This window comes from Camelina sativa, chromosome 11 (genome assembly GCF_030686135.1).
Source record: "Camelina sativa cultivar CO46 ecotype springtype chromosome 11, ASM3068613v1".
In the NCBI taxonomy this organism is placed as follows: Eukaryota; Viridiplantae; Streptophyta; class Magnoliopsida; order Brassicales; family Brassicaceae; genus Camelina; species Camelina sativa.
The window spans coordinates 155,099-180,406 of NC_141890.1; the positions used below are offsets into that span (position 1 = coordinate 155,099).

The window sequence follows — 25,308 nt, forward strand, 5'->3', positions numbered from 1 at the left end:
TGCTATTTTGGGATTATAGACGTTTTTCTCTTTCTTTTAATTCATTTGATTTCGGAAACCAATTCTCAACTTATATATAAAAAGACAGTGGAAAATTCCCTAGCTAGTTTTTTTTTTTTTTTTTATTAAAGCATAGTCAAATATATTAGTATTTTAGTTAACTATAGAAATGATTCTTATTTTATATAATCATTTGAAATATTTTTTCATGCAACTAAAGTATAAACTTATAATTTTTTCGATATCTTTTTGATGTTGCAGAGGAAATATGTTTTTTAAGTTAAATTCTATTTAATATTTTAAATTGTATATTACAATTTTTTTTTTTTTTAACACGGCAAATAATATTATATAACCAAAGTTTTACATGATACATAAAAAACCATTCAAGTACAACCATTGAAACAAATAAAGGAAATTGAACACAATTTCGATAAAGAAGTGGAAGTAACCCTGCTGTCCAAACGGAAGCCTTATGGACAACAGAAAAAATCTGTTAAGTCCCCTCTTCATATACTCATAAAAGGCTAACATCTTATAGATGAAACTCCAAAATGTTTTTCGCATCACTCTGATTAAAAGAACATATTGATATGTTGCTTGAATATGATCATGATCATGTTTATTGTAGCATCCTACATATCGTTGCCGCTTAGTAATACATGATGGTATCTTCTCTTCCTTTGATATGTTGGTTCTCTGTAGACTTGATTTCCCGGGATCCCATATTCGCCGACCAATACACCAACATGTTGTCTGAAGTTTATGTTGAATCCCTTTACCAAAATGGTTTTGGGAATGTCGGACATCATGGAGAGTCAAAAAAACCCTTCACGGAGATAACATACTCAATTTGGAAGAAATTGTAAGATCTATCCACTCTAACGAACCATAAATAAACCGTTCCCACTATGGGAGAGTGTTGGCTGAACCAAAATTGTTTCCAACCACAAAAGAACTCAACTCTTACCGAATGTGAATGTGATTGTGTTTGATTCATCCTAACTGATTGGATCAAAATAAGATTTGATGGTTCCAAACCTTGATGAACCATCATCTTTAGGTCAAACTTAAGCCCAATCATCATCACGAGTAAGAGGAAAAGAACGACACCACCGGAGACTGACAAAGGCCAATCCACCGTATGAAACACAAGATTATCCAAATTCATTACCAAATCAATCTTCAGATCACCACCAGAGATCAACGGAAACCACCACCAAAGATGATCGGTTGAAGATGAAGCGGTTCAGGATTTGGTTTTGTAGAAAAATAGAAAACTATGCAAAGAAACGAAAAATAAAACAAACTAAAGAGGCACAGAGCCGCCAGAGATGCCGGACACCGGCCAGAAAATCAAAAGAATGGGGTGAAGGAGAGATCTATGAATCGGCGTTAGTATCGCCCTGTGAGAGCGTCAGTTTTTTTCTTTGAAATCTATTATTATTACAAAATTATTTTAAAATAATATAATAGTTTGAAAGTATATGCTACAAATATAAAATTTATCTAAAAATGAAAAAAAAAAGTTAATAAAATTATTTATTTAAAGTTGATTAAAGTTTTATTATAATCATTTTTAAAAAAATTAGTTAGATTATTGTATAACGATGAATGATGGATACTGATTTTCAAATTATTTAGATAAACGGAAAATTTGTATGATTTTTATTGAAGAAGAGATAATATAAATTATAATTATATAAATATAAGGGTTATAAATTATAGTATTAAACAATATACAAAAACGTTAAAAGTTAAGAAACGCAGCGTTTCGTTGTGCCAACGCCGCGAAAAGAAAAAAATACAGTACAAGTGGCCCGGTTCTTTCTGGGTTTGCCTATTTCATTCTGAATCGCCGCCGTGAATTCGAATGTGTGTTAGATCCGTCGGTGATGTCGTCGTCGCAGAACCTTGGTGGCGCCACCAGATGCGGCCGTGTGATTGGGCCATCTTTGGACAAGATCATAAAAAATGCCGCGTGGCGCAAGCACACCTTCCTCGTTTCCGCCTGTAAGTCTGTCCTCGACAAGTTGGAGACTCTCTCCGATTCTCCCGATCCTTCATCGCCTCTCTTCGGTCTCTCCACCTCTGATTCAGATGCCGTCCTTCAGCCACTCCTTCTCTCTCTTGATACCGGCTACGCCAAGGTTATTGAACCTGCTCTCGATTGCTCTTTCAAGCTCTTCTCCCTCTCCCTCCTCCGGGGCGAGGTCTGCTCATCTTCTCCTGATTCCCTTCTCTACAAGCTCATCCACGCGATCTGCAAGGTTTGCGGCATCGGCGAGGAGTCAATTGAGCTGGCGGTCCTTCGCGTCCTCCTCGCCGCCGTCAGATCTCCTCGCATCCTGATCCGTGGCGATTGTTTGCTCCATCTAGTCAGGACTTGCTACAATGTGTATCTCGGCGGATTTAACGGGACCAACCAGATCTGCGCTAAATCTGTGTTGGCTCAGATCATGCTCATCGTCTTCACCAGATCCGAGGCGAATTCTATGGATGCATCACTCAAAACAGTTAATGTCAACGACTTGCTTGCCATCACGGATAAGAATGTCAACGAAGGCAACTCTGTTCATATTTGTCAGGGTTTCATCAACGACGTTATTACGGCCGGGGAAGCAGATCCTCCTCCGGATTTCCTGCTAGTCTTGCAGGGCCCAGAGGAGGAGGATGACGGTGCTTCAACTAGCAAGATCAGGGAAGACGGATTCCTTCTCTTTAAAAATCTGTGTAAGCTGTCTATGAAGTTCTCGTCACAAGAGAACACCGACGATCAGATTCTTGTTAGAGGCAAGACTTTGTCTCTCGAGTTGCTCAAAGTCGTCATTGATAACGGTGGTCCGATCTGGCGTTCTGACGAAAGGCAAGTTTTATCTTTCATTTCGCAGGTTACATTCCCTATCTAATGCAGCATTTGCTATTCGTCTCTCAGTAGTATTACATGGAGTCCAAGACCTAACTCTCCCTCCCCCCCCCCCCCCAAAATATGCAGGTTTCTCAATGCCATTAAGCAGTTCCTTTGCTTGTCTTTGTTAAAGAATAGCGCACTCTCGGTTATGTCTATTTTTCAACTTCAATGTGCTATCTTCACCACCTTGCTACGGAAATATAGATCGGGTTTGAAATCAGAAGTAGGCATATTCTTCCCCATGCTTGTCCTCCGTGTTCTTGAAAATGTTCTTCAGCCAAGTTTCCTGCAGAAAATGACCGTGCTCAGCTTACTTGAGAATATTTGCCACGAGCCAAACCTAATAGTTGACATATTTGTCAACTTTGACTGTGATGTGGAGTCACCAAACATCTTCGAAAGGTATTTGCAATTTCTTATTTTGTATCTCCCCAAGATAGTTTTTGGATTCTGTTTCCAGAATAGCGTTCCAGATGTTGTCAGATTACAATTCTTTGCTGAAAAGTTTTAGAGATCAGATCGGGCACCAAAGTAGCCTACACGGTTCATATCTGTATTCCATTAGTGGTCTTGTACTTTAGTAAAATGTATTAAGCTCTTATAATTCTATCAGATGTTTGCAGGATTGTCAACGGTCTTCTAAAAACTGCTTTAGGGCCTCCTCCTGGTTCGTCGACAACTTTGTCCCCAGTCCAGGATATTACTTTTCGGCATGAATCAGTGAAGTGCTTGGTTAGCATTATTAAGGCAATGGGAACATGGATGGACCAACAATTGAGCATGAGCGAATCACTTCTGCCTAAGAGCTTAGAAAATGAAGCACCTGTAGACAATCATTCTAGCCCAAATGAAGAAGACGGGACAACTACAGATCATGACTTTCACCCAGATTTGAGTTCAGAGTCATCAGACGCTGCAACTCTTGAACAAAGGAGGGCATACAAAATTGAACTCCAGGTCTGATGTTGCATCATAAAAGAACTAAAAGATTGTCCGTCCCATACAGTGATATTAGTATAATTATTCTTCTCTTCGGTGAGGTTAGTTTTTTTCATCATCCTTCTTGGTTTATGTGCAGAAAGGTATCACTCTATTCAATAGAAAGCCGTCAAAGGGTATTGAGTTTCTTATAAGCTGTAAAAAGGTTGGCAACTCCCCAGATGAGGTGGTGTCGTTCCTGAGAAATACCACAGGCTTGAATGCTACCATGATTGGTGATTATTTGGGTGAAAGAGAGGAGTTTCCAATGAAAGTTATGCATGCCTATGTGGACTCGTTTGATTTCAAGGAAATGAATTTTGGTGAAGCAATTAGGTTTTTCTTAAGGGGGTTCAGGCTTCCTGGGGAAGCGCAGAAAATTGACCGCATAATGGAAAAGTTTGCTGAACGCTTTTGCAAATGCAATCCAAATTCATTCAGCAGTGCTGACACAGCATATGTTCTTGCATACTCTGTGATAATGCTTAATACTGATGCCCACAATATCATGGTTAAAGAGAAGGTTTGTTTTCTTGGCTGTCACAATTTATTCAATCCATGATAGGTTTGCTTTTGGACTGCATCTGCATGAGTTGACTTTTCTGGTTACTTACGTGCTCAGAAATTGTTATTGGAATATTCTGTATTGGAGATTGCTTTGTTTGGTATACATTATTTACAGTGTGTTTTTACGTCTCCTTTTTTGTTTATGACAATCAGATGACCAAGGCTGATTTTATCAGAAATAACCGAGGCATTGATGATGGCAAAGATCTACCAGAGGAGTATCTTGGTGCGCTTTATGACCAAGTTGTCATAAATGAAATAAAGATGAGTTCTGATTCTTCTGCCCCAGAAAGCAGGCAGTCCAATGGCTTGAATAAACTACTGGGTCTGGACGGTATACTCAATTTGGTTTATTGGACACAGACAGAAGAAAAGGCAGTCGGGGCTAATGGTCTTCTTATAAAGCATATTCAAGAAAAGTTCAGGTCGAAGTCTGGAAAATCAGAGTAAGCTCATTTATCTTATTTAGAGTCTAGTGTGAAATGAGGTGCTTAGGCTCTTATTCTTTGGAGAGAGTGGCAGGAGACGATAGCACTACGTAGTAGTGATTAGAAAATTGTATTGAAATGAAGGATTTTATTGAGTGATTGTTCTTACTATGATGCTGCTGAGCGAGTCAGGTTACCTGCACAATTAGCGAACTAAGCTGAAACCAGGTTTTCCTTTAACGTTAATGAAATACTTACCCTTTACTTTCCCTTGTTCATTTTTGTCTCTGAAATTGTGTTTACCTGAGAAACTACCTACCTGCAAAATTAGCGAACTAAGCTGAAACCAGGTTTTCCTTTAACGTGGATAAACAATACCCTTTAGTTTCCCTAGTTCATTTTTGTCTCTGAAATTGTTTTTGCCTGAGAAAATATCTTTCTAAAAGGATTAGGGTTGACAAATACCGTGGACGAATGTTAGGATCTGAAGTCCTAACATGAATCTCATGATTTGGATTCTTTTTCCTGTCTTGTAGATCAGCTTACCATGTCGTTACAGACGTTGCAATATTGCGTTTTATGGTTGAAGTTTCATGGGGACCAATGCTTGCCGCATTCAGCGTGACACTTGATCAGAGTGATGACAGGCTTGCTGCAGTTGAATGCTTACGAGGCTTTCGGTACGCCGTTCATATTACAGCAGTTATGGGTATGCAAACGCAAAGAGATGCATTTGTCACTTCCATGGCCAAGTTCACAAATCTCCATTGCGCAGGAGATATGAAGCAAAAGAATGTCGATGCTGTTAAAGTAAGTTTCTTCTTGTGAAAATCAGTTGTTTCTTTCCTCACATCCGGTTTTCAAAGTATAAGAACAGAGAGATGAAGCATTTTAAGGCATACTAACCTTAATATCATGTGTTTTAGTTTTCTGTTTCAACGGCTTTTTAATGTATTTTACTCTGCTGTAAAGTTCTCCTTCCCTCTATGGAGAGAAGCATGCGTGAATTGACCTCTTCATAACTTCATTATTGCTTATTTTGTTGTTCAGGCCATCATATCAATTGCCATTGAAGATGGTAATCACTTGCAAGATGCTTGGGAGCATATTTTGACTTGTCTTTCTAGAATAGAGCACTTGCAATTATTGGGCGAGGGTGCTCCAAGTGATGCATCTTATTTTTCCTCATCCGAGACGGAAGAGAAGAAAGCCTTGGGATTTCCTAACTTGAAGAAAAAAGGAGCCCTCCAGAATCCGGTGATGATGGCTGTTGTTCGAGGGGGCTCATATGATAGCAGTGCAATTGGACCAAATATTCCAGGGCTTGTGAAGCAGGACCAGATCAATAACTTCATTGCAAACTTGAATTTGCTTGACCAGATCGGGAGTTTTCAGTTGAATAATGTATATGCTCATAGCCAGCGGTTGAAGACTGAAGCCATAGTAGCATTTGTTAAAGCTCTATGCAAAGTCTCTATGTCAGAACTACAGTCTCCTACGGATCCTCGAGTATTTAGCCTCACAAAATTAGTTGAGATCGCGTAAGAGTTTCTTCTTTTGATACTCTCTTTAGAACTCATAGAATGAGAAATGAACATACTGAATACATCTCATCTTGCCTTACTGAATTGGACATCAAGGTAGCACCATGAGAGTCTAATAAGATGTCAACTCACAAATTTACATATCTCTTTTTGTGTTGTACAGCCACTACAACATGAACCGCATCAGGCTAGTCTGGTCTCGCATATGGAGCATCCTGTCAGATTTTTTTGTATCTGTTGGCTTGTCGGAGAATCTTTCTGTTGCAATATTCGTTATGGATTCACTACGACAACTTTCTATGAAGTTCTTGGAACGTGAGGAGCTGGCTAACTACAACTTCCAGAATGAATTTCTTCGACCATTTGTCATTGTTATGCAAAAAAGCAGTTCTGCTGAAATAAGAGAACTAATAGTTCGGTGCATTTCTCAAATGGTACTCAGCCGTGTCAGTAATGTAAAATCAGGGTGGAAAAGTGTTTTCAAGGTACATAATGTTTTCCTAGCATCCGCCTGTATGTGAACATATATGATTAAGCTTCAGGTTAGGAGGAAAAACGTTCAACCGAAGATACTATACTGAGTAGTTCATCTGCTCTTTTTTTCATTTCCTTTCAGGTTTTCACAACCGCAGCAGCTGATGAAAGGAAGAACATTGTGTTGCTGGCCTTTGAGACAATGGAAAAAATTGTCCGAGAGTATTTTTCATATATCACAGAGACGGAGGCAACAACCTTTACTGATTGTGTTAGATGCCTCATAACTTTCACAAACAGCAAATTCACCAGCGATGTTAGCCTGAATGCTATTGCATTTCTACGATTTTGTGCCCTAAAACTTGCAGAAGGAGGCCTTGTGTGGAATGAGAAGGGTAGGTCCAGCAGTCCCGGTACTCCATTAACTGATGACCATGCACCAAATACCCAAAATTTTATGGATGCAGATGAAAACATATCATATTGGGTTCCTTTACTCACAGGTAATCTGTCATATTTTTAATCTGTAGATAATACCTTGATTTTAATGCATAAACATATTATGGGCTTTCGTCTCAAAAAAAAAGAAAAAAACATATTATGGGGATCTTACATTTTTCGAATTCACATATTCCATTGCTAATTCGTCCAAGTGATTGAATTTGTTTTGCTGCGAGGTTAGGAAAGAACAGTTCCCTGCATTCTAATCAAAATTTTATTTTTGTTACAGGATTGTCTAAGCTAACTGCTGATTCCAGACCAGCAATCCGTAAAAGCTCCCTGGAAGTGCTCTTTAATATTTTAAAGGATCATGGTCATATTTTCTCACGAACATTCTGGATTGGTGTTTTCAGTTCTGTTATTTATCCTATATTTAATAGCGTGTGGGGCGAGAATGATCTGCTTTCTAAAGATGAACACAGTTCATTCCCCTCTACATTTTCTCCACATCCTAGTGGAGTTTCTTGGGATGCTGAGACTTCAGCTATGGCGGCACAGTCTCTGGTAGACCTATTTGTCAGCTTTTTTACGGTCATAAGGTCTCAACTATCAAGTGTAGTGTCCTTACTTGCTAGTCTTATAAGAAATCCAGCTCAGGGTCCTACAGTAGCTGGAGTTGGCGCGTTGCTGCGGTTGGCAGACGAATTGGGTGGCAGTTTCTCGGAAGATGAGTGGAAGGAGATTTTTTTGGCTGTCAAAGAAGCTGCTTCATTGACATTGTCTAGTTTCATGAAAACACTGAGAACCATGGATGATGTTCCAGATGAGGAAACGTTGTCTGATCAGGACTTTAGTAATGAAGATGACGTGGACGAAGACAGCCTGCAAACTATGTCTTATGTTGTTGCAAGAACAAAGAGTCACATCACCGTCCAGTTGCAGGTTGTTCAGGTATGTACATAATGTTGTACTATGCAATGATATGCCAAGGTTTGACTAATACCAACAATTTGTTCTTTAAAAATCCCATACGAAAATGAATCTAGAAATGTTGTATGCTTTACCTTTGCCTTGCTCAAGAATAATGATCTCTCTTACCTTCTCTCACTAGTCTTTCTCCTGTTCTCAGGTAGTGACTGATCTCTACCAAAATAATCAGCAGTCATTGTTGGCATCTCACGTCACTGTTATCCTGGAGATACTTTCAACAATCTCATCACATGCCCACCAGCTAAATTCTGATTTGATACTGCAAAAGAAAATGAGGAGAGCATGCTCTATCTTGGAGCTCTCTGAACCTCCCATGCTTCATTTCGAAAATGACACACACCAGAACTACCTGGACATTCTTCAAGACCTACTGACATACAACCCAGGAGTGTCCTTGGAGCTAAGCATAGAATCTCAACTGATTACAGTGTGTGTGCAATTACTGAAGATGTACCTGAAGTGCACGTTGTTTCAGGGTTCAGAGTTAGAAGAAACCAGGCAGCCTAAAAACTGGATTCTACCCATGGGAGCAACATCGAAGGAAGAAGCAGCAGCAAGATCTCCACTAGTGGTTGCAGTGCTGAAGGCACTGAGGGAACTGAAAAGAGATTCATTCAAGAGGTATGCACCAACTTTCTTCCCATTGTTGGTGGAGCTTGTGCGGAGTGAGCACAGCTCTTCACAAGTCCCACAAGTCTTAAGCACCGTGTTCCATACATGTATGGGTCCAATGATGGGTGAATAGAATAGGATTGTTGTAAGTGCATTGAAGTTTGACATTCGAGCACCTAAAGGATAGGTTACGAGCAGACACAAATCACTCTTTTCTTCTTTCGTTTTTTCTTCTCGCGTCTAATGAGTATTGACGAAAGAATGTGAGATTAACAGGTTTTGTGCGGTTGATTGCTTGTGCTGATATAGAGTAATTAATTACTGTTATAGAAACTAAGAAAAGGATGGTGAAAATTTTCTGCACTGCATACTTTCTTCTTCCCAGTTGTTATTGTTAACGCTACTCATGAGCATATAATATTACAAACACAGCTCAATGAGGTCGAAGTAAGGATTTGTGAAGATATATATTAAAAGAAAAAGAAAGGAGAAGACAAAGATGGGCCACTCGTAGCAAGTCATTTAGACTTGAAATGAAGTGATGATATCTAAAGTGATAATCAATAAGAAAGCCACAACTTGGTTTTTGACCGCCGAAAGTGAATCATTCATGGCTTGATGATGATGATGATGATAAGAGGAGTCAGGAGTGGAACTGCTTTCCTTGGTATGTCATTCCAAAGCGCCAATAAGGAGGAGCCACATCATAAGAGGCAATGGTTTTGCCGCCTCTGAGAGTAACCTCGAAAGAGAGAGACTGTCCGATGAGATCAAGAGAGGAGTGCCAGTTCTGTCCCCAGTTTCTGGCCATTGGGATCCAAGCCGTTGTATGGCCCTTCACTTTCACTCCTACAACTTCCCCGTCAAGGCCCACATTGCTTATCAACACCTGGAAGAAGTGGGAGCTCCCGTTCAAGCTGAATCTTAAACCGCCTCTCCGCCCACACTTGACCCTCCTGTATTGTATAGGTATCATCTCGGCTTTGGTTTCTGCTATCCCGGTGAAGGCGGCATGAGATAGTTCCAAGTGTTCCTTTGGGAAGTTGCACCAACCTCCGTAATCGGAGGACAGACCCGAATTGGGAGGACAGAAATCAGTGGCGGTGACCACCACGGAGGGGCTGCCTTGGAGGCACCACCGGATATGGTTCACGCACCGCACTTCTAGACAAGCTCCGCAGCTGCTTCCCCTGTTGAACAGCTTCCCGCTCAGGCCTGCGCTGTACCCGCCATAGCTGCTCTGCCTCAGATCTCCATACCCACAAGCGCCTCCTATCACCACACCAATTTAGTCTAGTTAGTCATGACTCATGACTGAGGAAAGAAAAAAGAAAAATAGGGGTAGAGATAGAGAGAAGAGAACCAGTAGCGACGGAGGAGGAGCCGTCCCTGTCTCTGGAGAGCGTGGCTGTGGCTATCTTCCAGTCATCTTCGGCGGTGGCTTGAAAGAGGCGGCAGAGAATAAAGATGCACAATGCGAGTTGCTGAAGCCCAGAATCCATGAACACAACAAGCAGTGTTGTTGGGATCCTCACAGGTGGCAGACAAAAGTGATGCGTTTGAGAGGGTTTAGGGGTTCCTTTTGATCATCATCTGGCTCCGCTCCGCTTTTCAAGACTGGGTGTGGTGGGGATGCGACAAAAGATTGCTCTGACATGTTTTGACTTTGACAGTTCCCGTTTCAGACCAATTATCGAAACGAAACGAAAGGAAAGGAACAACGCGTATTCCAGGCCCAACTCACTTGGCGGCCCACTTTCTACCCGTTATCTCAATGCGCATTGTGAAATTTTTCCACGGTCATTTTTCAGACCTATTATCAAAAAAAAAAAAGGAAAGGAACAACAATACGTATTCCAGGCCCAACTCACTTGGCGGCCCACTTCTACCCGTTATCTCAATGCGCATGGTGAAGTTTTTCCAAGGTTCATCCATTTTATACATATAAAAGGACTAGCTTTAAACTCCAAATATTAAATCTTATCCTCTCAAACCTATATTAAAATAAAATAATTTAAACTTATAAAAAATATAATTTAAAATTAATTTAATATATTATAATTGTGTAAAAAAATAAAAATGAAAAATACTTTTTTTAAAAAAATATTTTTGAAAAATAATATCTCAAAAAAGACATTTCTAACAAATTTTCTTATTAAAATAGAAAATGTGTATTACTAGGACGTTAAAAGAAACATGCTTATTCGACTATGAGTCGTGGTCAAGTATTTGAAACAAACTATACCGACAAATGCTGTTAAAGTGGGTGAAAAGGAAGAGTTGTGCCAGATGGGAGCATAAAATCTTTCTATAAGACATTAACAAAGAACGTTGAAATATCTCTTAAAGCAGACGTTAATATATCTATGTAATTTTTACGAACAAGTGTGTCTATTTAAATTTTCACATATTTAGAAATCTATATATTTGTTTTTCTTTTAAACTTTCGTTTTAGTTCAAATATACAAGTATTTAGAAATATATATATGTTATTCTTTTGAAAAATTTCCAAATTTTGTTTTTTCACATATATTTTGTTTTTTATAATATGTTGAATCAAAATAATTTGTAACATCATTCTCCTCTAAATTGCTAGAATGACTTCTGATCACTATGAAAATTATTGAAATTTTGATTTAATTTATGAATCGTTGTAATATTTAATTATTCGGTCTATAAGTATAATTCTTCATAAATTATTTTTCTTTATTAAGATATATTAAAAGAAATTATCCTAACCGTTTAATTTAACCATTTCAAGTTTGCAATATTTCGTATATTTAATATTTAAGATCACATCATTTGGATAAACTTTGCGTTCATTTACCACTCATTAAATTGCAATCCTACTTATGTTGAAGTTACTTAGAAAACATTTTTCATTTATTTATATTAATATTTCAATTGATCCAAATTTTTAATAACCAACAATTTGCAAATATTTTTAAAAATTTACTTAACATATATTATTATAAGAATGATTTTTTGTAAAGGATTATTGGTTTATCACTTTATCTTTATCTAAAGGTTTATGGGATTTTCTTAAAAATAAAGTTTTTCATTTTTAATAAAGTCATTTAGATTTTCTCATCTTCTTATTATAAATCTATATTGTATTTTTTCACTCATAATTGTTTTTAACATTTTGGGTCTTATGGCAAATTTGGAAAACTAGGAACAATCTGGTTTTCAATAATTTTTGTGAAAGTGCAACAAAAACAGTTACTACATCTGAAACTAAAGATACAACATTGACTCATAAAAGTCCTACTCAGAGTATCCCCTCTAATACAAATGTGAACTCTTGCTCAGCCACAACACATCCCACACTAACCAAGTCTTTGTTTCTTAGCAGAAACTAACACTAACCAAGTCTTTGTTTCTGATCAGCCAGCTCTCGCTCCCGGTAAGCTGCCTCCGATCGTCTCGGGATAGTGTTTTTTCTCTGTTTTCATGTCTAATCTATTAACTATCATCTATTAACCCAGAAACACCTCACCGCTCGGTGCTTCTCGTCTTCTTCCATCTATTACATCTTGGGTGCTGAACCATCTTTGAAAGATGGGGATATCGGAAATCTCAAGATTCATGCTCTTGGTTATGGTGACAGGGTTACAGAAAAGAAGGTGCCTATGGAGTTACTCAAGGAAATGGGAACCATACCCATTCATGCATGGCTGGGTAGCAACATTGAAGAATGGCGTAGTGCATCTTCAAGATGATCTAAACCATGAGTGCATCGTCGGATATAAACCCAAAACGTATTTCCCTGCTTCGTCTTGTAACTCTGTTTCATTGCCAAACCCAAAATTGTAACCAACCAATGTCCTCTTCTTCTCCAGAGGATGGTGAAGAATGCATCGTGGCAATCAAGTTCATGGGAGTGGGACCTCAACTCAGCTTGTGCAGCAGCAGGCCTGCTCAAAGGAACTGCAAGTGGACCAACATCAGAATCACAGACCCCAGCTTCTTCTCCTCCCATGTAATGTACTCCAAGAGAGAGCAGGACCCCTAGGAAGAGTTTTAGGGAATGGGACCATTTCCTTGTGTTGAGGCTAGACGAGGAAGGAAATGCTAAGGACACTGGAGATGTCAGCATTTTCCTCTCCAAGGCTAGCTTGTACGGGGTATCTGAAAAATGCGTTTTTTTTCTTGGGGAAGCACGACTTTGGCAGCGTCCGACTCAGCGATCATCACAAGGGAGATGGTCCTTTAACCCACCCGGTACCTTACTTCTTTCCACATCAATCTCCACCAACAAAAGACTAATAGTACTCTGTTTCTCTTTTAAACCTCAAACTCTATTTTATGCTTAGGTTTTGTTTTTGTTTGCCCATTTACCAAAACGCATAAAAAAAAAATCACACGGGCACAGACATGACAAACACCAAACTAAAACAGAGAGTTGAAACAAAACAGCCTTGTTCAATCTTCTTCAGCTTTGGCTCTGTTATTGTACATAGTAGTAGCTAGGAAGTCGAGAACCCGCCAAAGAGAAAGTGAAAACTTGATTATATTGATTTTGATTTACAAATTTGTTTCCTTCTTTTGGTGCTCCTGTGAAGTAGAGAAGAATCTACGTACACTTGTACGTGTTAATAGAAAAAGGGTAGAGAGCATCAATAGGATACAAGTTTTGAGTTGAAGAGAAAAGACATATAAAGAGAGAATCAAGTGTATTAGTCTAGTTTTGGTGGAAACAAAACCAGTAAGGGCTTTTGAAAGTTATGGATCATCAACCGTCATCTCATTTGGCCGGCGGCCACTTTGAATCCGATGAAGGAGAGAAGAAGTAGACAAAGGTAGGAAACTCTTATTATTATATCTAAGAGGTTTTGTTGTGAAGAGGCTACCCAAAAATCAAACCCAAACAGTGATGTCTTTAAGGGGAAGAAGAGTGCAATGAGGTAGGGGTTTATGGTGGATGAGAACATGTGTGTATGATGACGACTCTTGTCTGCTCAAATTGTGGCTCGACTTGTCCAAGGTTCCATCTCTGTACACAAACACAGCAGTATCATCATCTTCCATGCGACACCATTTTCTGTTTTTATCTTTGACACGTTGGAGCGGCATTCCCCTGCAATTGGGGATGGAGGCACATATTATTTAATTAAAAAAAGAATTGATTTGGTAAATGAGATGATGATTCTCCCACCAACCAACCTGACATGGAAGAGATCGGAGACATCAAGAAAGAAGGCCAATGCGTCGATAAAGGCCTGGTAGGTGGTGATATGAAGGCCGTCGATGTGGGGATAGGGGAGCCTGGGCCTGGGGTGGTTGGTGGTGGGAGAAGAGAGGAAAACGTACTCTTTGAAACCTAAAGAGTCCTCCTGGTGGTCCTGGGGGATGAAGCCCATGGTGGACATGATCGGTTCGAGCTCGTCGTGGGTCATAACCGGCTTGAAGGTTCTCGTGTGCCACAAGGCCAGTTTCCTCATACACTCCTCCATCTCTCTCGACTCTCGCTCGATCCCCTCTGCCCTGCTGCTGCTCGTGAGACTGAGTCTCTCCCCTTCTTGGGGATTATCGTTATTCTTATTTTATTCGGGTTTTCTTTTTTTTTGCCCTTGCTCTTTCTTTTTATTCACAAAACTACCATTGTCCCACGTGGCCTTCATCCTCATCATCATTAGATAAAGAAAAATAAACAAAACAAAGTGTGTTGTGTTGTGTTGTGTCGTGTGAGCCCTCAATTTCAATATTTCTAATGACTAGTAACGAGTAATGTGGTTGTTGCTGCTGCTGCTGCTTGCTAAGTAGTAGTGGTTGGTTGTAATTTGTTTGTGGCAGAACTAAAAAAATCTTCTTCCTCTTCCCCCATGGCCATCATGAATCATCTTCTTCTTCTTCTCGTTGTTCTTCATCTGTGCCTCCTCTCTGCGGTGGCCGGCGATGATGCGATCGTCTCCAGATTCCAGGAGTATCTCCGAATCAACACGGTTCAACCAAACCCGGACTACTACAAAGCCGTTGACTTTATAATCTCTCAGGCGAAACCCCTATCCCTCGAATCTCTGACGATCGAACTCGTCAAGGGAAAGCCTCTTCTCCTCCTCAAATGGGTTGGCTCCGACCCGACCCTCCCTGCCTTTCTCCTAAACTCCCACACCGATGTCGTTCCCTTCGAGGAGTCCAAGTGGACCCACCACCCTCTCCAAGCTCACATCGACCATACCACCGGCAACATCTACGCCAGGGGTTCCCAGGACATGAAGTGCGTCGGGATGCAGTACCTCGAGGCCATTCGCAAGCTCCAGTCTTCTGGCTTCCAGCCACTCCGATCCGTCTACCTCTCCTTCGTCCCCGATGAAGAGATCGGCGGCCACGACGGCGCTGAGAAGTTCGCCGAATCCGACTTCTTCAAGACCTTGAACATCGCGATCGTCCTCGACGAAGGTACAGCTCTTTTCTTCTTGATTTCTTGATTCTTCTTTTTTGTTTTTTTTTTGTTTTTATTATGAACAAAAAGCTGTGTGATGTGGTGGTGTCAGGCCTGCCATCGCCTACAGAGAGTTACAGAGTATTCTATGGAGAGAGGAGTCCCTGGTGGCTGGTGATTAAGGCTAAAGGTCCACCTGGCCATGGTGCCAAGCTCTATGATAACTCTGCCATGGAGAATCTCCTCAAAAGCATTGAGAGTATTCGCAGATTCAGAGCTTCCCAGTTTGATCTGCTCAAAGCTGGCGGCACTGCTGAAGGCGATGTCGTCAACATTAACATGGTCTTCCTCAAGGCTGGCACACCTTCTCCAACTGTAACTACTACTACTACTTGTCTTGTCTCCCTCCCTTTTTGTATCTCTATCTTCCCAAAGTTGTTGTTACTACTGCAATATCATCTCACACAAATTGGGCTCTCTTTATTTCCTCAAAGGGTTTCGTAATGAATCTGCAACCATCTGAGGCAGAAGCTGGTTTCGACATTCGTATTCCACCCAGCGTTGATGCTGAAGCACTCGAAAGACGTTTGGTGGAGGAATGGGCTCCAGCATCACGAAACATGTCCTTTGAGGTAATTTCTGTATCTCTTCCTTGTCAATGAATTAGTCTTGATGAAGGCAAAGCCCCCCTAGCATAGCATAGTTAGACAAAGTCAGATGCAAGTTACCTGAGAGGACCCCTTTTGGACAACTTTAACTAATTAAGATGTGTTAGCTGGGGCAGTTCAAGCAGAAGCTTACGGGGAAGCAGTTCCTCACAGCAGCAGATGATTCAAATCCGTGGTGGGGGCTCTTGGAAAATGCTGTTAAGGAAGCCGGAGGTAGGACCAGTAAGCCTGAGATATTCCCTGCATCAACGGATGCTCGCTACTTTCGCAAGGCTGGCGTGCCTGCGTTTGGGTTCTCTCCCATATCAAACACTCCCAGTTTGCTTCATGACCACAATGAGGTACCGCCTGGTTTTGCATATACTATTTTGGTTTGATTGATTCACTTTGCTCAATTGTTTGGAGGATCATCATTTTGCTTTATTGCGCTGCAGTATCTGGGGAAAGCTGAGTACTTGAAGGGCATTGACCTGTATGTTTCAATCATCAAAGCATATGCATCTTATGAAAGCAAAAGTGGTTCACGAGATGAGTTATGAAGGGTCTGCGTACAGGCTGTAGCAAATGTGTACAATCAATAAGATCATATCATGTGGTACATCGGACCAGGCTGTGGTTTGCAAATTGATCATTCTTCTAGTTTTCTAAACTGTATTGTGATTGTGTTTCAACCACTTTCCCACTCAAACACAAGTTTTACTTTTGTCGCTGCTAAACTCACACTCATTTAATAATAAGTTGTCCGGAGTACACACAGAGTGCTCACAGTTTATTTCCATTGTCGTTGATGGGCCGTACAAAATAGGCCCATTGGCATGATCCAATACGAAATCAATTTAAAATTTAAACCTTTCTTCCATATCTCTTTTTTTTTTCTAAGGTAATCAAAGAATATACAGAGTCTCTGGCTCTGCTCTGCTCTCAAATGATGACGTCCTCTGGAAGCTCCCTCTTATGGCGGAGCCGTACACCTGCCCCTGCTCTTCCGCCTCGGTCGCTGCCGTTGTCTAAAGCTCTCTCCTTTCCCTTCTCTTCTGCTTTAGGAGGGTTTATTCACAGAACCCCTCATTCTTGTTCAGCTGAAATCTCCTCGGATAGTGCCCTGGCGCAGAGCCGGCCTGCCCCTGATTTCAATCGTAAGCTCACCTTTTACAGTTTATGTAATTGATACTTTCCGGTGAATCATCGAATTAAGGTTCTTTTTTTTTTTTTTTTTAATAACATCCGTGCGTGTGTCTCTCTTTGTGGAATGGTTTTTTTTAAAAGCGTGGTCGGAGTTCGCTCAAAATGTGTCTGGCGAATGGGACGGTTTCGGAGCAGATTTTTCACGCCAAGGACAACCGCTTGAACTACCTGAATCAGTTGTTCCAGAAGCCTATCGAGAATGGGAAGTGAAGGTGTTTGATTGGCAGACGCAGTGTCCCACTCTTGCCCAGCCCCACGCACACACCTTTCTTTACAAGTCCATCAAACTCCTCCCCACCGTTGGATGTGAAGCTGACGCAGCCACCCGTTACACCATCGACCAGAGGACCATCGGGTCTGCATTAGCATTTTCGTATTCTGACACTGGCTCCTATGTCGCTGTGTGGCCTTTGCGGAACAACCAGCTAGAGGTGGAGCATTGTCTTGTCAGTCCTAATGACAAGGAGTCTCGCGTGAGGATTTTCCAGGTTGTCAGCTTAGCTGAGACCAACATGTCGTTGCAGAGTGTCAAAGTTTTCCGTGAGCAGTGGTACGGTCCCTTCAGAGATGGCGATCAGCTTGGAGGTTGTGCCATCCGTAGCTCCGGTTTTGCTTCTACACCTACCACAGCAGCTTCAGTGGTTGCCGGTTCTTGGAGAGGTCTACTTGCTACCACTCGCTTTCACGCCTCTGATTCCGTGAGTAAGCCTGTTCTTTTTGCAAATGTGTACATCCATTGGATGGTCGCTGTTGTGAATCATTTTGTGAGTATTTTCAGGGTTGTATTCAACACCTTACTGGCGAGAAGGTTATTGAGATTGTGAGAGAAGAAAAGGATCTTCTACTGCTTCCGCAAGAGCTGTGGTGCTCACTCCAAGAAAGCAAAGACGGCGATAGAGTATTTTCAGTAGGATGGGTGTTTGAGCCAGGCCATGCTATCACATCCAGTTGCGCCTTCTCCAGCGATTCTAAGCTAAAGGTAACACGATAATCTTCTCTGTTGACAACCACTCTTCTCCTTGCAACTTGTGGTCACTCACTAGTATATCTCTTTTACTTTGTGCAGGAGGTAACAATGGGAAGAGAGACTGCTCTATTAGATGTATGATGATGAATTTATCATTTAAATCCACAGTAATCATTCTTATTATATTTTCGTTATAGGATGTGTCTGTGCATATAAGTCAATTTACAATAATCTCATATGACTTCCTATTTGTCTATCTGTTAATACATATCAGTTCATTTTAGAGTGCAGAGCCTTTATTGATATTCGATCTTTACCGGGAAGGATCCAGATCATATTTCTGCAGAGTTTTGTAGCTTTTGCATCTCTTGGGTCAGCAGCTCTATCAGCAATGAAAGTTTCACGTAGACCGTCAGTTTGGGAAAGAATTCGATGGAATTTTACCTAGCAAAAACAGAGAAAAGGCCTAACCTGTACATAATTGTGAGATCGCCATTTTGTCACTGTGAGACGGCGTTGTTCCTGAGGCTCATGTTTATGCTTTTTCTCATTGTTCTTCCAGCAATGCCTTTCTGCATCATAGCTACAAACTCTCCGTAGTCAATCCTTCCATCCTGAAACAAGAAGACGATAATGAGGATCCCTGGCCTTTTTTTACCATATATAATCTCCAAGCTAGAGGATATGCATATACATAAGCGCAGGTCTCTCACATTGTCTTGGTCGACTTCTTTGATCACATCTTCGAGAAAAACATCACTCATTCCCTGTTCAGCACACGCGTGCTGTAACTCATCGATTGTGATGTAACCGCTCCCATCTTTATCAAAGTACGTGAAGGCTGAGAGTAGATGTTCCTCACGCTCTAATTTGTTCATATGGATTGTTGCAGCAATGAATTCACCATAATCTATGGTCCCACTCTTGTCAATATCTGCCTGGTATATCACAGTCACAGATTCATACTTAACATACTGATTTCAAGTAGGTACACTGTACTCACCTATATCAGATCAGAGGAAAGTTCTTACAGCCTCCATAAGGTCGCGAATCTCAGTATCCTTGAGGGTAGAACCATATCTTCGCAACCCGGCTTTTAACTCGTCGAATGTAATCGCTCCACTGTTATCCGTGTCCATTGCTTTGAACATTTCCTTCAATCCAGCAATTTCTTCCTCGGAGAGACTCTCAGCTATAACCTGAATCACATCAGAAGATCAGAAGATGTTTATGGAAAAAATAATTCATAGTATGTAAATGGAAACAGCTTGCGTCTGGGTGCTTACCCTTAAAGCCATCTGCTTTAGTTTATTCATTGCAGAGAACTGCTTAAGACGAGAAAGCACAGCAGGATCTAGTGCTCTGTCTGGTGCAACTCCATTTTCACAGATCCAAGGATGGCCTGCAAAATTCTAAGTAAGCTAGCAGATACACCTATTCAGGACATGAATGAGAACAAACTGGTTAGACTTACGCAATACTTGATGAGCTGTCAGTCGCTCAGACGGCCGGGAACATAGCATGCCACGGATCAAGTCTTTTGCAGAGTCAGATATTAGGGGCCAAGGATCAGAGTCAAAGTCAATATGTCCCTTGAGCACTGCGTCAAATATCCCTTGCTGTGTTTCTGCAGAGCAATATATATAAGAATCTTTTACCTTGAAAGCCTTATTGCATTTGTTTCATTTGGGTGCATACCTGCCCAGAACGGAGGGACTCCGCAAACCAATATGTACAGTATGACCCCTGCCGTCCACACATCAGCCTCCGGTCCGTAGTGCTTGAGCAGAACCTCAGGAGCAACATAATACGGACTTCCAACGACATCCTCAAATATTTGACCTGAAAGTTGCAGATGATGTAGCAAGTTCAAAATTCTATGAATGAAGATATGTTGCAAAAGATGCACTAGAGTTGTATTCACCTGGTTTGAAGAACACGGAAAGCCCAAAATCAATGGCTTTAAGAGAGAAGTCATCGTCCTTGTTAACCAACAAGAAATTTTCGGGCTTAAGATCTCTATGCATGACACCAAGCGAATGGCAAGCCTCAACAACACCAACAATGATCTTTATTAGTTCAGCTGCTTTTCTCTCGCTGTAATGCCCTCTCTGGATAATTCTATCAAATAATTCCCCACCTGAGCAGAGCTCCATCACGATGTGGACATACAAAGGATCCTCATACGCACCTTTAATGGTGACAATGTTCTTGTAACCAGCCAGATGGTGCATGATTTGAATTTCCCTCCGCACGTCTTCCACATCTTCCTTGGAAATCAACTTTCGTTTTGTTATAGACTTGCACGCGTATTCACGCCCTGTTGAGATCTCTCTGCACATGTAAGTCGTCCCAAACTGTCCTTGACCTAGTTTGTGTCCCAACGAGTAGAGATCTCGGATGCTTGGGGTCTTTTGACCAAGAACATAGCAGGCTTGGTTCCCACCGCTGTGCTTCATTGTGGCTTATTTCTTCTGCCTGAAACAAACCGTGGAAAGTCCAAATGAGTTTAGAAGAATGGTTTTGCTTGTAAGTGCCTCGAGACAGATCGAGCAGCCAAAGAATAGAATGACATGTATTGCCCATCAAACTAATCATAATTCAATCCCTTACCAACTTAGTTCACCTCCCCTTCCAAATCAGTTTGCCATCATCAGAGGAAAACAGATCAGGTCCCATAAAACACGATCTGAAAACATTAAAAGATGGGATACAAATTTAATAATCTATCTACAAGAGCCAAATCGCATGCATTGGTAGAGAGAAATCAAACATGGGAAGGAAATTAGAAGAAGAGATGGGTGTGTAAATTACCTGGAAAAAATGTTAAAAGAGTCAGATTGGTGCAGATCCGATGATCAAAGTGTATTCTTTGTTGAACATGGTATTGCAATATTCTCGCCCAACGTCTCTACCTACATCCTGACTAAAAATAACAAAAGAAGATATCTTTGATTATTAGTCATCAACAACAGATCCATAAAATAGTCTCTTTTATTAGAATATTCTAAAAATGCAGCGGACTCTCTGCAAGGCTCTTTTACTTCACATGGGACATATCAAACCTCCTTTCACCCGTTTATCTCCAATTGGTCATCATATACATTATCAGCTGGAGAAGGCCAAGGAGGAGATGCGGTTGTGATGTAACAGAGAAGATCCAAAAATGAAAGTGTGCGTGAAATAAAAATTACTTCTTTGAAGCAACACCGATTGATTAGTTTGGGTGTTAAGGTCAATAATCCTCTCCACCGCCTGCCAGGACCAACGAAATAAGGATTTGGCTGTAACCTGTAGATGGTTGTAGAGCTATGTACACTAGCAATAAAGAAGCCAAGGGAAGTGGAAAGACGAAAAACTTGATACAATGATATGCATTCGTGTAAGATACCCACAAGACAATCAGTTATAAAACTACTGAAAATGTATTTAAGCCTGACCCTTTAAAGAGGTTCCCATAACTTCTAAACCAGTGAGACAGACCACCGGAGCTTCTTAGCTATTAAACTTAACCCCCCTCTCTACAAACTCATCCATAGATAATACAACCAAAAGTGCAAACGCTGCTAGAAGGAGGTTGCCTGCGGTCGAAAATCTTCTTTTACTTTCATCTGCGTTTGAAACCTGGTTAGCAGAGAACTGTAAGCAACGGTGAGGATGTAAATGATGCTGGTTGGAGAAGTACATGTTTTGCATCAGGAGTCTCGAATTCCAAGCTGCTTTACAGAATCTGGGCCAACCAGGAATACCCGTCTTGTAGTCTGGATTCGAAACACCACTACTCCTTTATATGCTGTTCGAGGCACACCATCCTGCACAATGAATGGGGGTACACAACAGTGACTTTTTTTGGACCTACAACTACAATCATTAAAGATTACAGTTCAATCTTCTGAAATTACCTTCCATTCTTCAAATATACCAAACTCCCCTGCAATGCGTTCAAACTCTGGTTGGTCTCTATACCGGATACGAATATCAGCCTCTATGTTTTGAGCCTTTAAGACAAGGTCAGAACCTTGAATTGGTCGTGCTTGTCTCACCAAGCCAGAAAAGTACTTGGTATAGTTTCCCTTTGTAGACATGAGAGAACAAGTTAAAAACTAGATTTACCCACTAAAAACATGCGAAAGGAAAACAAAAGATAGGATTCCCAGAATTCTGTAATTATTACCTCTGTTAGGTATCCCAGGTCCTTCGCTTTCCAGTCAACCTAATAAATGAAATAAAAAACAAGTGAAAAGTGGTGATGCAACAAAAAGGGGTAAGAACACACTGATGCTTACCTTCACATCATTTAGCTTTATAGGTTGCAGATACTGACTGAAAAACTGTCCCAAACTAGACCCCTGCCAGATGAAAATGGCAAAGGTTAGGTGAAAGGGTGAAATGAAAACGGTATTATCTGGGCTTGACTGTCTACGTCCATGTCTTGAGAAACTTTAGGAAGAAGCTCCAATAATACATTTGTATTATTCATACAAAAAGCAGAGGTCATATATGCACTAAGCATTGAACAATTTAACAGAAATAAAAAGAAACAGCATGTACAACTATGACAATGGAAACTCATATGATATATAACATAGTCCGGTACCAACATGTTCACCAAAGTTGTATGTTCTGCAGACTTCTGGTCGAATAAATTGGCGGCCTTTATGGTTTTCCTTCAATCTCAGCCAATCATCCCAGTAAGTGGATATTTGTTAAGGAAAGTCTAAGATGCATCAAACTTTAGTAATCGAGAATGAAAAAACGGATATAAGGATATGCCTTTGGCCACTTAGGTGATAACTCATCCCAAGTCGATCTCTTCAGCATCCACCCAAGGCCAGGAAAAAAATCTGATCGGTAAAGTGCATCTGCAGATTATTTTAACTAGCATGAACAAAACATAATGAGGTGTTGAAAGAACAGGCAAGAGAGGAAGCGAGATAAACAAGAAGAAGAAGAATCTTACAGGGATCATGCACAAATTGCTTCTGCCCATTATCATTCCATGATGAAGCAGCCATAATGGTTCTAACAAATGTTTGCATCCAGAAAAGAATGAAAAACAATATAAAAAAACACTTGTTGGAACTTATGCCATAAGAATCTAGCTTCAGTAGGTAACATACTTATCCCTATCCATGAGACTAGCTGCAGCCTCAAAGTAATCAAAGAAGTCTGGAGCAATTTCCATATCATCTGTTAAAGAGACACACAACCCCTCTTAAACAATACTGCAAAAACGCAGAACAGCAAGGTACAGAGAGGATGAAAGGTAAAAAAGCGTCACCTTCTAGTATAATCACTCGGCTAAATTTGTGTTTGTAAAACAACTGGTCCAATGCCCACTTGTAGTGACCTGTATTAAAAAAGTGTTTTAGTAATGGAGCTGCAGGGACGCAGATAAAGAAGAAACCAGTCCTTACGTGCAATCTTGTAGTAAGCAATCAGTTCACCAGGCCTTTCAGTGATCACTGGTTCAAAATCCAAGTGCTAAAAGAGGGGAAAAGAGCCTTCATCCTCACTTGTCTACATGACCAAATTACTTGTACAGTAAGGAGAAAAATCACACTAGATTAATATATACCTGCATATATGTTAGTTGATTATAGCTCAACGCCTTGCTCTTGACGGCTTGATCAGATCCATCCTGTCAGTAAAGAAAAGAATTAGTTCACGTAGACCATGGTTAATAATGCGTTGACTATAAAACAGTATAAGAGACCACCACCCTGCCCGAAATTAAGTACCTGAGATATAAAAAGAGGATACTTTGAAGCGATGGGAATTTGATATCTGTAAAAAAGAATTAGCCATTAGACACTTGAAACGATTTACTAGAAGAATAAAAACAGTTTGGTATGCTCACTTGAAAACAGATTTAACTGTCCTTTCAAGATAGTCTGCCCGACTGCAAGCCATAATCACTACAGCAGCCACAGGGATCTGCTGAGTGCAAACAAGAAACAGGTTATAGCAAGTGATAGCAGATAAGAATACGAAGAAAAGCAGCTTCATATCCAGACCTGTCCTCCACCGTCAGTGAGTTTTGCAATTCCTCTTCCTGGGAGAAGGAAGGAAATAATCATAAATCAAGCAAAGCTAGCTAATAAAAAGAAAGCAAGAAAATGCAGTTGGAGTAGCAAACGCAACTTTGAAAAGTCTGGATAAGATCCTTAAGCTGCACAAGTTCTTGGTCCTGGCGGTTCTTCATGTCTGCAACAAACATACTCAGAGCAATGCATAAGTCTTAGAGTTCATTCAAATAACTTCATATAGTAATATATAAGGTTTAGTAATCCATCCTGAATAGGTTAGGAAAGAAAGAAGAATGAGGGAAACAGGAAAAAGGTACCTTCGAGAGCAACAATGCGTGACTGTTTGATGCTAACATCATCAATGAGCCCTCGCATTTGACTAGTGCAGTGGTTCTCTGATTCGATCTGCAGATCAGATATACATGTAAAAAAAAAATTCAAGACAAACACGAAACACACCATTTGATTTGATGATATATCTCGAAACAAACCATTCCTAGTTAAGTTAGTCTAATAAGTAGTAAGCAGAAGAAGGTAACTCACAGCGGAACCAAGGCGATCTGCATACTGCGATTGCGTTTGGAAAAGCCTCATCTAGAAGAAGAAGAAGAAACATAATACAAGTAGTGATTTAGATTGTGGATTTAGCTAGCGATCCAAAATATAGCGAGAATTGATTTTGTGACCTGGATGTAGATGAACATGAAAGCTGCCGGAATCAGAAGAAATCTGAAGTCACAAGTCATCATCCTCACCATAGCTGGAGAACCTTTTTTTTTTTTTTTCTTTTTTTTTTCTTTTGGCCGCCGGGAAGATTAAGTTATGTTTGAAACGGCATCGTTTTCGTTCTAAGGAAGAAAAGAAATGATGGTGAGATGAGAATGGATTGACCATATTATTATATCACTTCATTCCATCTCATCCATAAATAGATCTCTCTCTCTCTCTCTCTCTCTCTCTCTAACCAGGTAGCTCTAATTCGAATACGACGGCGACGGCGACAGCTCAAAGGACTCCAACCTACACGCTATTTATCCAATTATCTTGCTGTCCTCACATTTCTTTGATTGAATATTTCCCAGATTGATTGAGGCAAGAAGAAGAAGAAAGAGTTTGTTCCATCTCATCT

General features: G+C 40.5%; 7 protein-coding genes across 18 annotated transcripts; 3 read left to right on the top strand and 4 right to left on the bottom strand.

Moving 5' to 3' along the window:
- The first annotated feature begins 1,717 nt into the window (after positions 1-1,717).
- On the top strand, positions 1,718-9,313 carry LOC109124768 (brefeldin A-inhibited guanine nucleotide-exchange protein 1). 4 transcript variants are annotated; one of them, XM_010438609.3, is made up of 11 exons: positions 1,718-2,866; positions 2,996-3,313; positions 3,535-3,868; positions 3,990-4,412; positions 4,610-4,902; positions 5,421-5,694; positions 5,935-6,425; positions 6,592-6,913; positions 7,045-7,405; positions 7,633-8,294; positions 8,473-9,313. In XM_010438609.3, the coding sequence occupies exons 1-11, from the start codon at positions 1,896-1,898 to the stop codon at positions 9,076-9,078; spliced, it is 5,055 nt and encodes a 1,684-aa protein (XP_010436911.2). In that variant the 5' UTR covers positions 1,718-1,895; the 3' UTR covers positions 9,079-9,313. The 4 variants fall into 4 exon arrangements, with proteins under 4 accessions (XP_010436911.2, XP_019088269.1, XP_019088268.1 ...); XM_019232724.2 differs by having other exon boundaries at positions 1,725-2,866; positions 3,525-3,868; XM_019232723.2 differs by having other exon boundaries at positions 1,737-2,891.
- Positions 9,291-10,772, bottom strand: LOC104720732 (expansin-A20). Its single transcript, XM_010438610.3, has 2 exons — positions 10,309-10,772; positions 9,291-10,217 (listed from the first exon to the last, which is right to left on the bottom strand). Exons 1-2 carry the CDS (start codon positions 10,445-10,447, stop codon positions 9,589-9,591), a joined length of 768 nt encoding a protein of 255 aa, XP_010436912.1. The 5' UTR covers positions 10,448-10,772; the 3' UTR covers positions 9,291-9,588.
- Positions 10,773-13,437: 2,665 nt separating this feature from the next.
- Positions 13,438-14,491, bottom strand: LOC104720737 (uncharacterized). Its single transcript, XM_087471350.1, has 2 exons — positions 14,112-14,491; positions 13,438-14,025 (listed from the first exon to the last, which is right to left on the bottom strand). Exons 1-2 carry the CDS (start codon positions 14,399-14,401, stop codon positions 13,806-13,808), a joined length of 510 nt encoding a protein of 169 aa, XP_087327476.1. The 5' UTR covers positions 14,402-14,491; the 3' UTR covers positions 13,438-13,805.
- Positions 14,435-16,776, top strand: LOC104716105 (uncharacterized). 2 transcript variants are annotated; one of them, XM_010438612.2, is made up of 5 exons: positions 14,435-15,347; positions 15,443-15,705; positions 15,825-15,962; positions 16,115-16,339; positions 16,433-16,776. In XM_010438612.2, the coding sequence occupies exons 1-5, from the start codon at positions 14,771-14,773 to the stop codon at positions 16,535-16,537; spliced, it is 1,308 nt and encodes a 435-aa protein (XP_010436914.2). In that variant the 5' UTR covers positions 14,435-14,770; the 3' UTR covers positions 16,538-16,776. The 2 variants fall into 2 exon arrangements, with proteins under 2 accessions (XP_010436914.2, XP_010436913.2); XM_010438611.2 differs by having other exon boundaries at positions 14,597-15,347; positions 16,106-16,339.
- LOC104716107 (uncharacterized) lies at positions 16,757-20,770 on the top strand. 3 transcript variants are annotated; one of them, XM_087471344.1, is made up of 5 exons: positions 16,923-17,134; positions 17,265-17,881; positions 17,962-18,162; positions 18,250-18,285; positions 18,435-20,770. In XM_087471344.1, exons 1-5 carry the CDS (start codon positions 16,924-16,926, stop codon positions 18,504-18,506), a joined length of 1,137 nt encoding a protein of 378 aa, XP_087327470.1. In that variant the 5' UTR covers position 16,923; the 3' UTR covers positions 18,507-20,770. The 3 variants fall into 3 exon arrangements, with proteins under 3 accessions (XP_087327472.1, XP_087327470.1, XP_087327471.1); XM_087471345.1 differs by having other exon boundaries at positions 18,442-20,770; XM_087471346.1 differs by lacking the exon at positions 18,435-20,770 and having other exon boundaries at positions 16,757-17,134; positions 18,250-18,433.
- LOC147933483 (calcium-dependent protein kinase 26) lies at positions 18,299-20,609 on the bottom strand. 3 transcript variants are annotated; one of them, XR_015570709.1, is made up of 8 exons: positions 20,075-20,609; positions 19,849-19,992; positions 19,625-19,777; positions 19,437-19,552; positions 19,182-19,349; positions 18,845-19,088; positions 18,622-18,764; positions 18,299-18,532 (listed from the first exon to the last, which is right to left on the bottom strand). XR_015570709.1 is itself a non-coding variant. In XM_087471342.1 (8 exons), exons 1-7 carry the CDS (start codon positions 20,607-20,609, stop codon positions 18,651-18,653), a joined length of 1,455 nt encoding a protein of 484 aa, XP_087327468.1. In that variant the 3' UTR covers positions 18,299-18,532; positions 18,622-18,650. The 3 variants fall into 3 exon arrangements, 1 of the variants encoding a protein (XP_087327468.1); XR_015570710.1 differs by having other exon boundaries at positions 18,864-19,084; positions 19,154-19,349; XM_087471342.1 differs by having other exon boundaries at positions 18,864-19,088.
- A 723-nt stretch (positions 20,771-21,493) lies between the features above and the next one.
- On the bottom strand, positions 21,494-25,005 carry LOC104720738 (alpha-1,3-mannosyl-glycoprotein 2-beta-N-acetylglucosaminyltransferase). 4 transcript variants are annotated; one of them, XM_087471343.1, is made up of 19 exons: positions 24,866-25,005; positions 24,723-24,773; positions 24,497-24,584; positions 24,295-24,357; positions 24,168-24,205; positions 24,011-24,087; positions 23,892-23,937; positions 23,729-23,791; positions 23,568-23,634; positions 23,432-23,500; positions 23,271-23,340; positions 23,111-23,172; positions 22,922-23,012; positions 22,752-22,845; positions 22,437-22,499; positions 22,325-22,363; positions 22,053-22,223; positions 21,836-21,962; positions 21,494-21,761 (listed from the first exon to the last, which is right to left on the bottom strand). In XM_087471343.1, exons 1-18 carry the CDS (start codon positions 24,935-24,937, stop codon positions 21,846-21,848), a joined length of 1,341 nt encoding a protein of 446 aa, XP_087327469.1. In that variant the 5' UTR covers positions 24,938-25,005; the 3' UTR covers positions 21,494-21,761; positions 21,836-21,845. The 4 variants fall into 4 exon arrangements, 2 of the variants coding, with proteins under 2 accessions (XP_087327469.1, XP_010436918.1); XR_015570712.1 differs by having other exon boundaries at positions 21,494-21,962; positions 22,922-23,028; XR_015570711.1 differs by having other exon boundaries at positions 21,494-21,962; positions 22,922-23,028; positions 24,011-24,090.
- Between the last annotated feature and the right edge of the window lie 303 nt (positions 25,006-25,308).

What these genes read in the sequence shown, in the direction of transcription:
- LOC109124768 (XM_010438609.3), top strand. Translation starts at nt 1,896, where the DNA reads ATGTCGTCGTCGCAGAACCTTGGTGGCGCCACCAGATGCGGCCGTGTG. An exon ending in TCGAAGTCTGGAAAATCAGA is followed by an intron (nt 4,903 to 5,420) that starts GTAAGCTCATTT and finishes CCTGTCTTGTAG; the next exon opens with ATCAGCTTACCATGTCGTTA. An exon ending in AGAATGTCGATGCTGTTAAA is followed by an intron (nt 5,695 to 5,934) that starts GTAAGTTTCTTC and finishes TTTGTTGTTCAG; the next exon opens with GCCATCATATCAATTGCCAT.
- LOC104720732 (XM_010438610.3), bottom strand. Translation starts at nt 10,447, where the DNA reads ATGGATTCTGGGCTTCAGCAACTCGCATTGTGCATCTTTATTCTCTGC. An exon ending in CTCCTCCTCCGTCGCTACTG is followed by an intron (nt 10,218 to 10,308) that starts GTTCTCTTCTCT and finishes GTGTGGTGATAG; the next exon opens with GAGGCGCTTGTGGGTATGGA.
- LOC104720737 (XM_087471350.1), bottom strand. Translation starts at nt 14,401, where the DNA reads ATGGAGGAGTGTATGAGGAAACTGGCCTTGTGGCACACGAGAACCTTC. An exon ending in TCCGATCTCTTCCATGTCAG is followed by an intron (nt 14,026 to 14,111) that starts GTTGGTTGGTGG and finishes CCCCAATTGCAG; the next exon opens with GGGAATGCCGCTCCAACGTG.
- LOC104716105 (XM_010438611.2), top strand. Translation starts at nt 14,771, where the DNA reads ATGGCCATCATGAATCATCTTCTTCTTCTTCTCGTTGTTCTTCATCTG. An exon ending in CACGAAACATGTCCTTTGAG is followed by an intron (nt 15,963 to 16,105) that starts GTAATTTCTGTA and finishes AAGATGTGTTAG; the next exon opens with CTGGGGCAGTTCAAGCAGAA. An exon ending in TGCTTCATGACCACAATGAG is followed by an intron (nt 16,340 to 16,432) that starts GTACCGCCTGGT and finishes ATTGCGCTGCAG; the next exon opens with TATCTGGGGAAAGCTGAGTA.
- LOC104716107 (XM_087471344.1), top strand. Translation starts at nt 16,924, where the DNA reads ATGATGACGTCCTCTGGAAGCTCCCTCTTATGGCGGAGCCGTACACCT. An exon ending in CCAGCGATTCTAAGCTAAAG is followed by an intron (nt 18,163 to 18,249) that starts GTAACACGATAA and finishes TACTTTGTGCAG; the next exon opens with GAGGTAACAATGGGAAGAGA. An exon ending in GAGAGACTGCTCTATTAGAT is followed by an intron (nt 18,286 to 18,434) that starts GTATGATGATGA and finishes AGTTCATTTTAG; the next exon opens with AGTGCAGAGCCTTTATTGAT.
- LOC147933483 (XM_087471342.1), bottom strand. Translation starts at nt 20,609, where the DNA reads ATGAAGCACAGCGGTGGGAACCAAGCCTGCTATGTTCTTGGTCAAAAG. An exon ending in TAAAGCAGATGGCTTTAAGG is followed by an intron (nt 19,350 to 19,436) that starts GTAAGCACCCAG and finishes GATGTGATTCAG; the next exon opens with GTTATAGCTGAGAGTCTCTC. An exon ending in TTCGCGACCTTATGGAGGCT is followed by an intron (nt 19,089 to 19,181) that starts GTAAGAACTTTC and finishes GTGATATACCAG; the next exon opens with GCAGATATTGACAAGAGTGG.
- LOC104720738 (XM_010438616.2), bottom strand. Translation starts at nt 24,937, where the DNA reads ATGGTGAGGATGATGACTTGTGACTTCAGATTTCTTCTGATTCCGGCA. An exon ending in ACGCATTGTTGCTCTCGAAG is followed by an intron (nt 24,358 to 24,496) that starts GTACCTTTTTCC and finishes TGTTTGTTGCAG; the next exon opens with ACATGAAGAACCGCCAGGAC. An exon ending in GTATATTTGAAGAATGGAAG is followed by an intron (nt 21,963 to 22,052) that starts GTAATTTCAGAA and finishes TTCATTGTGCAG; the next exon opens with GATGGTGTGCCTCGAACAGC.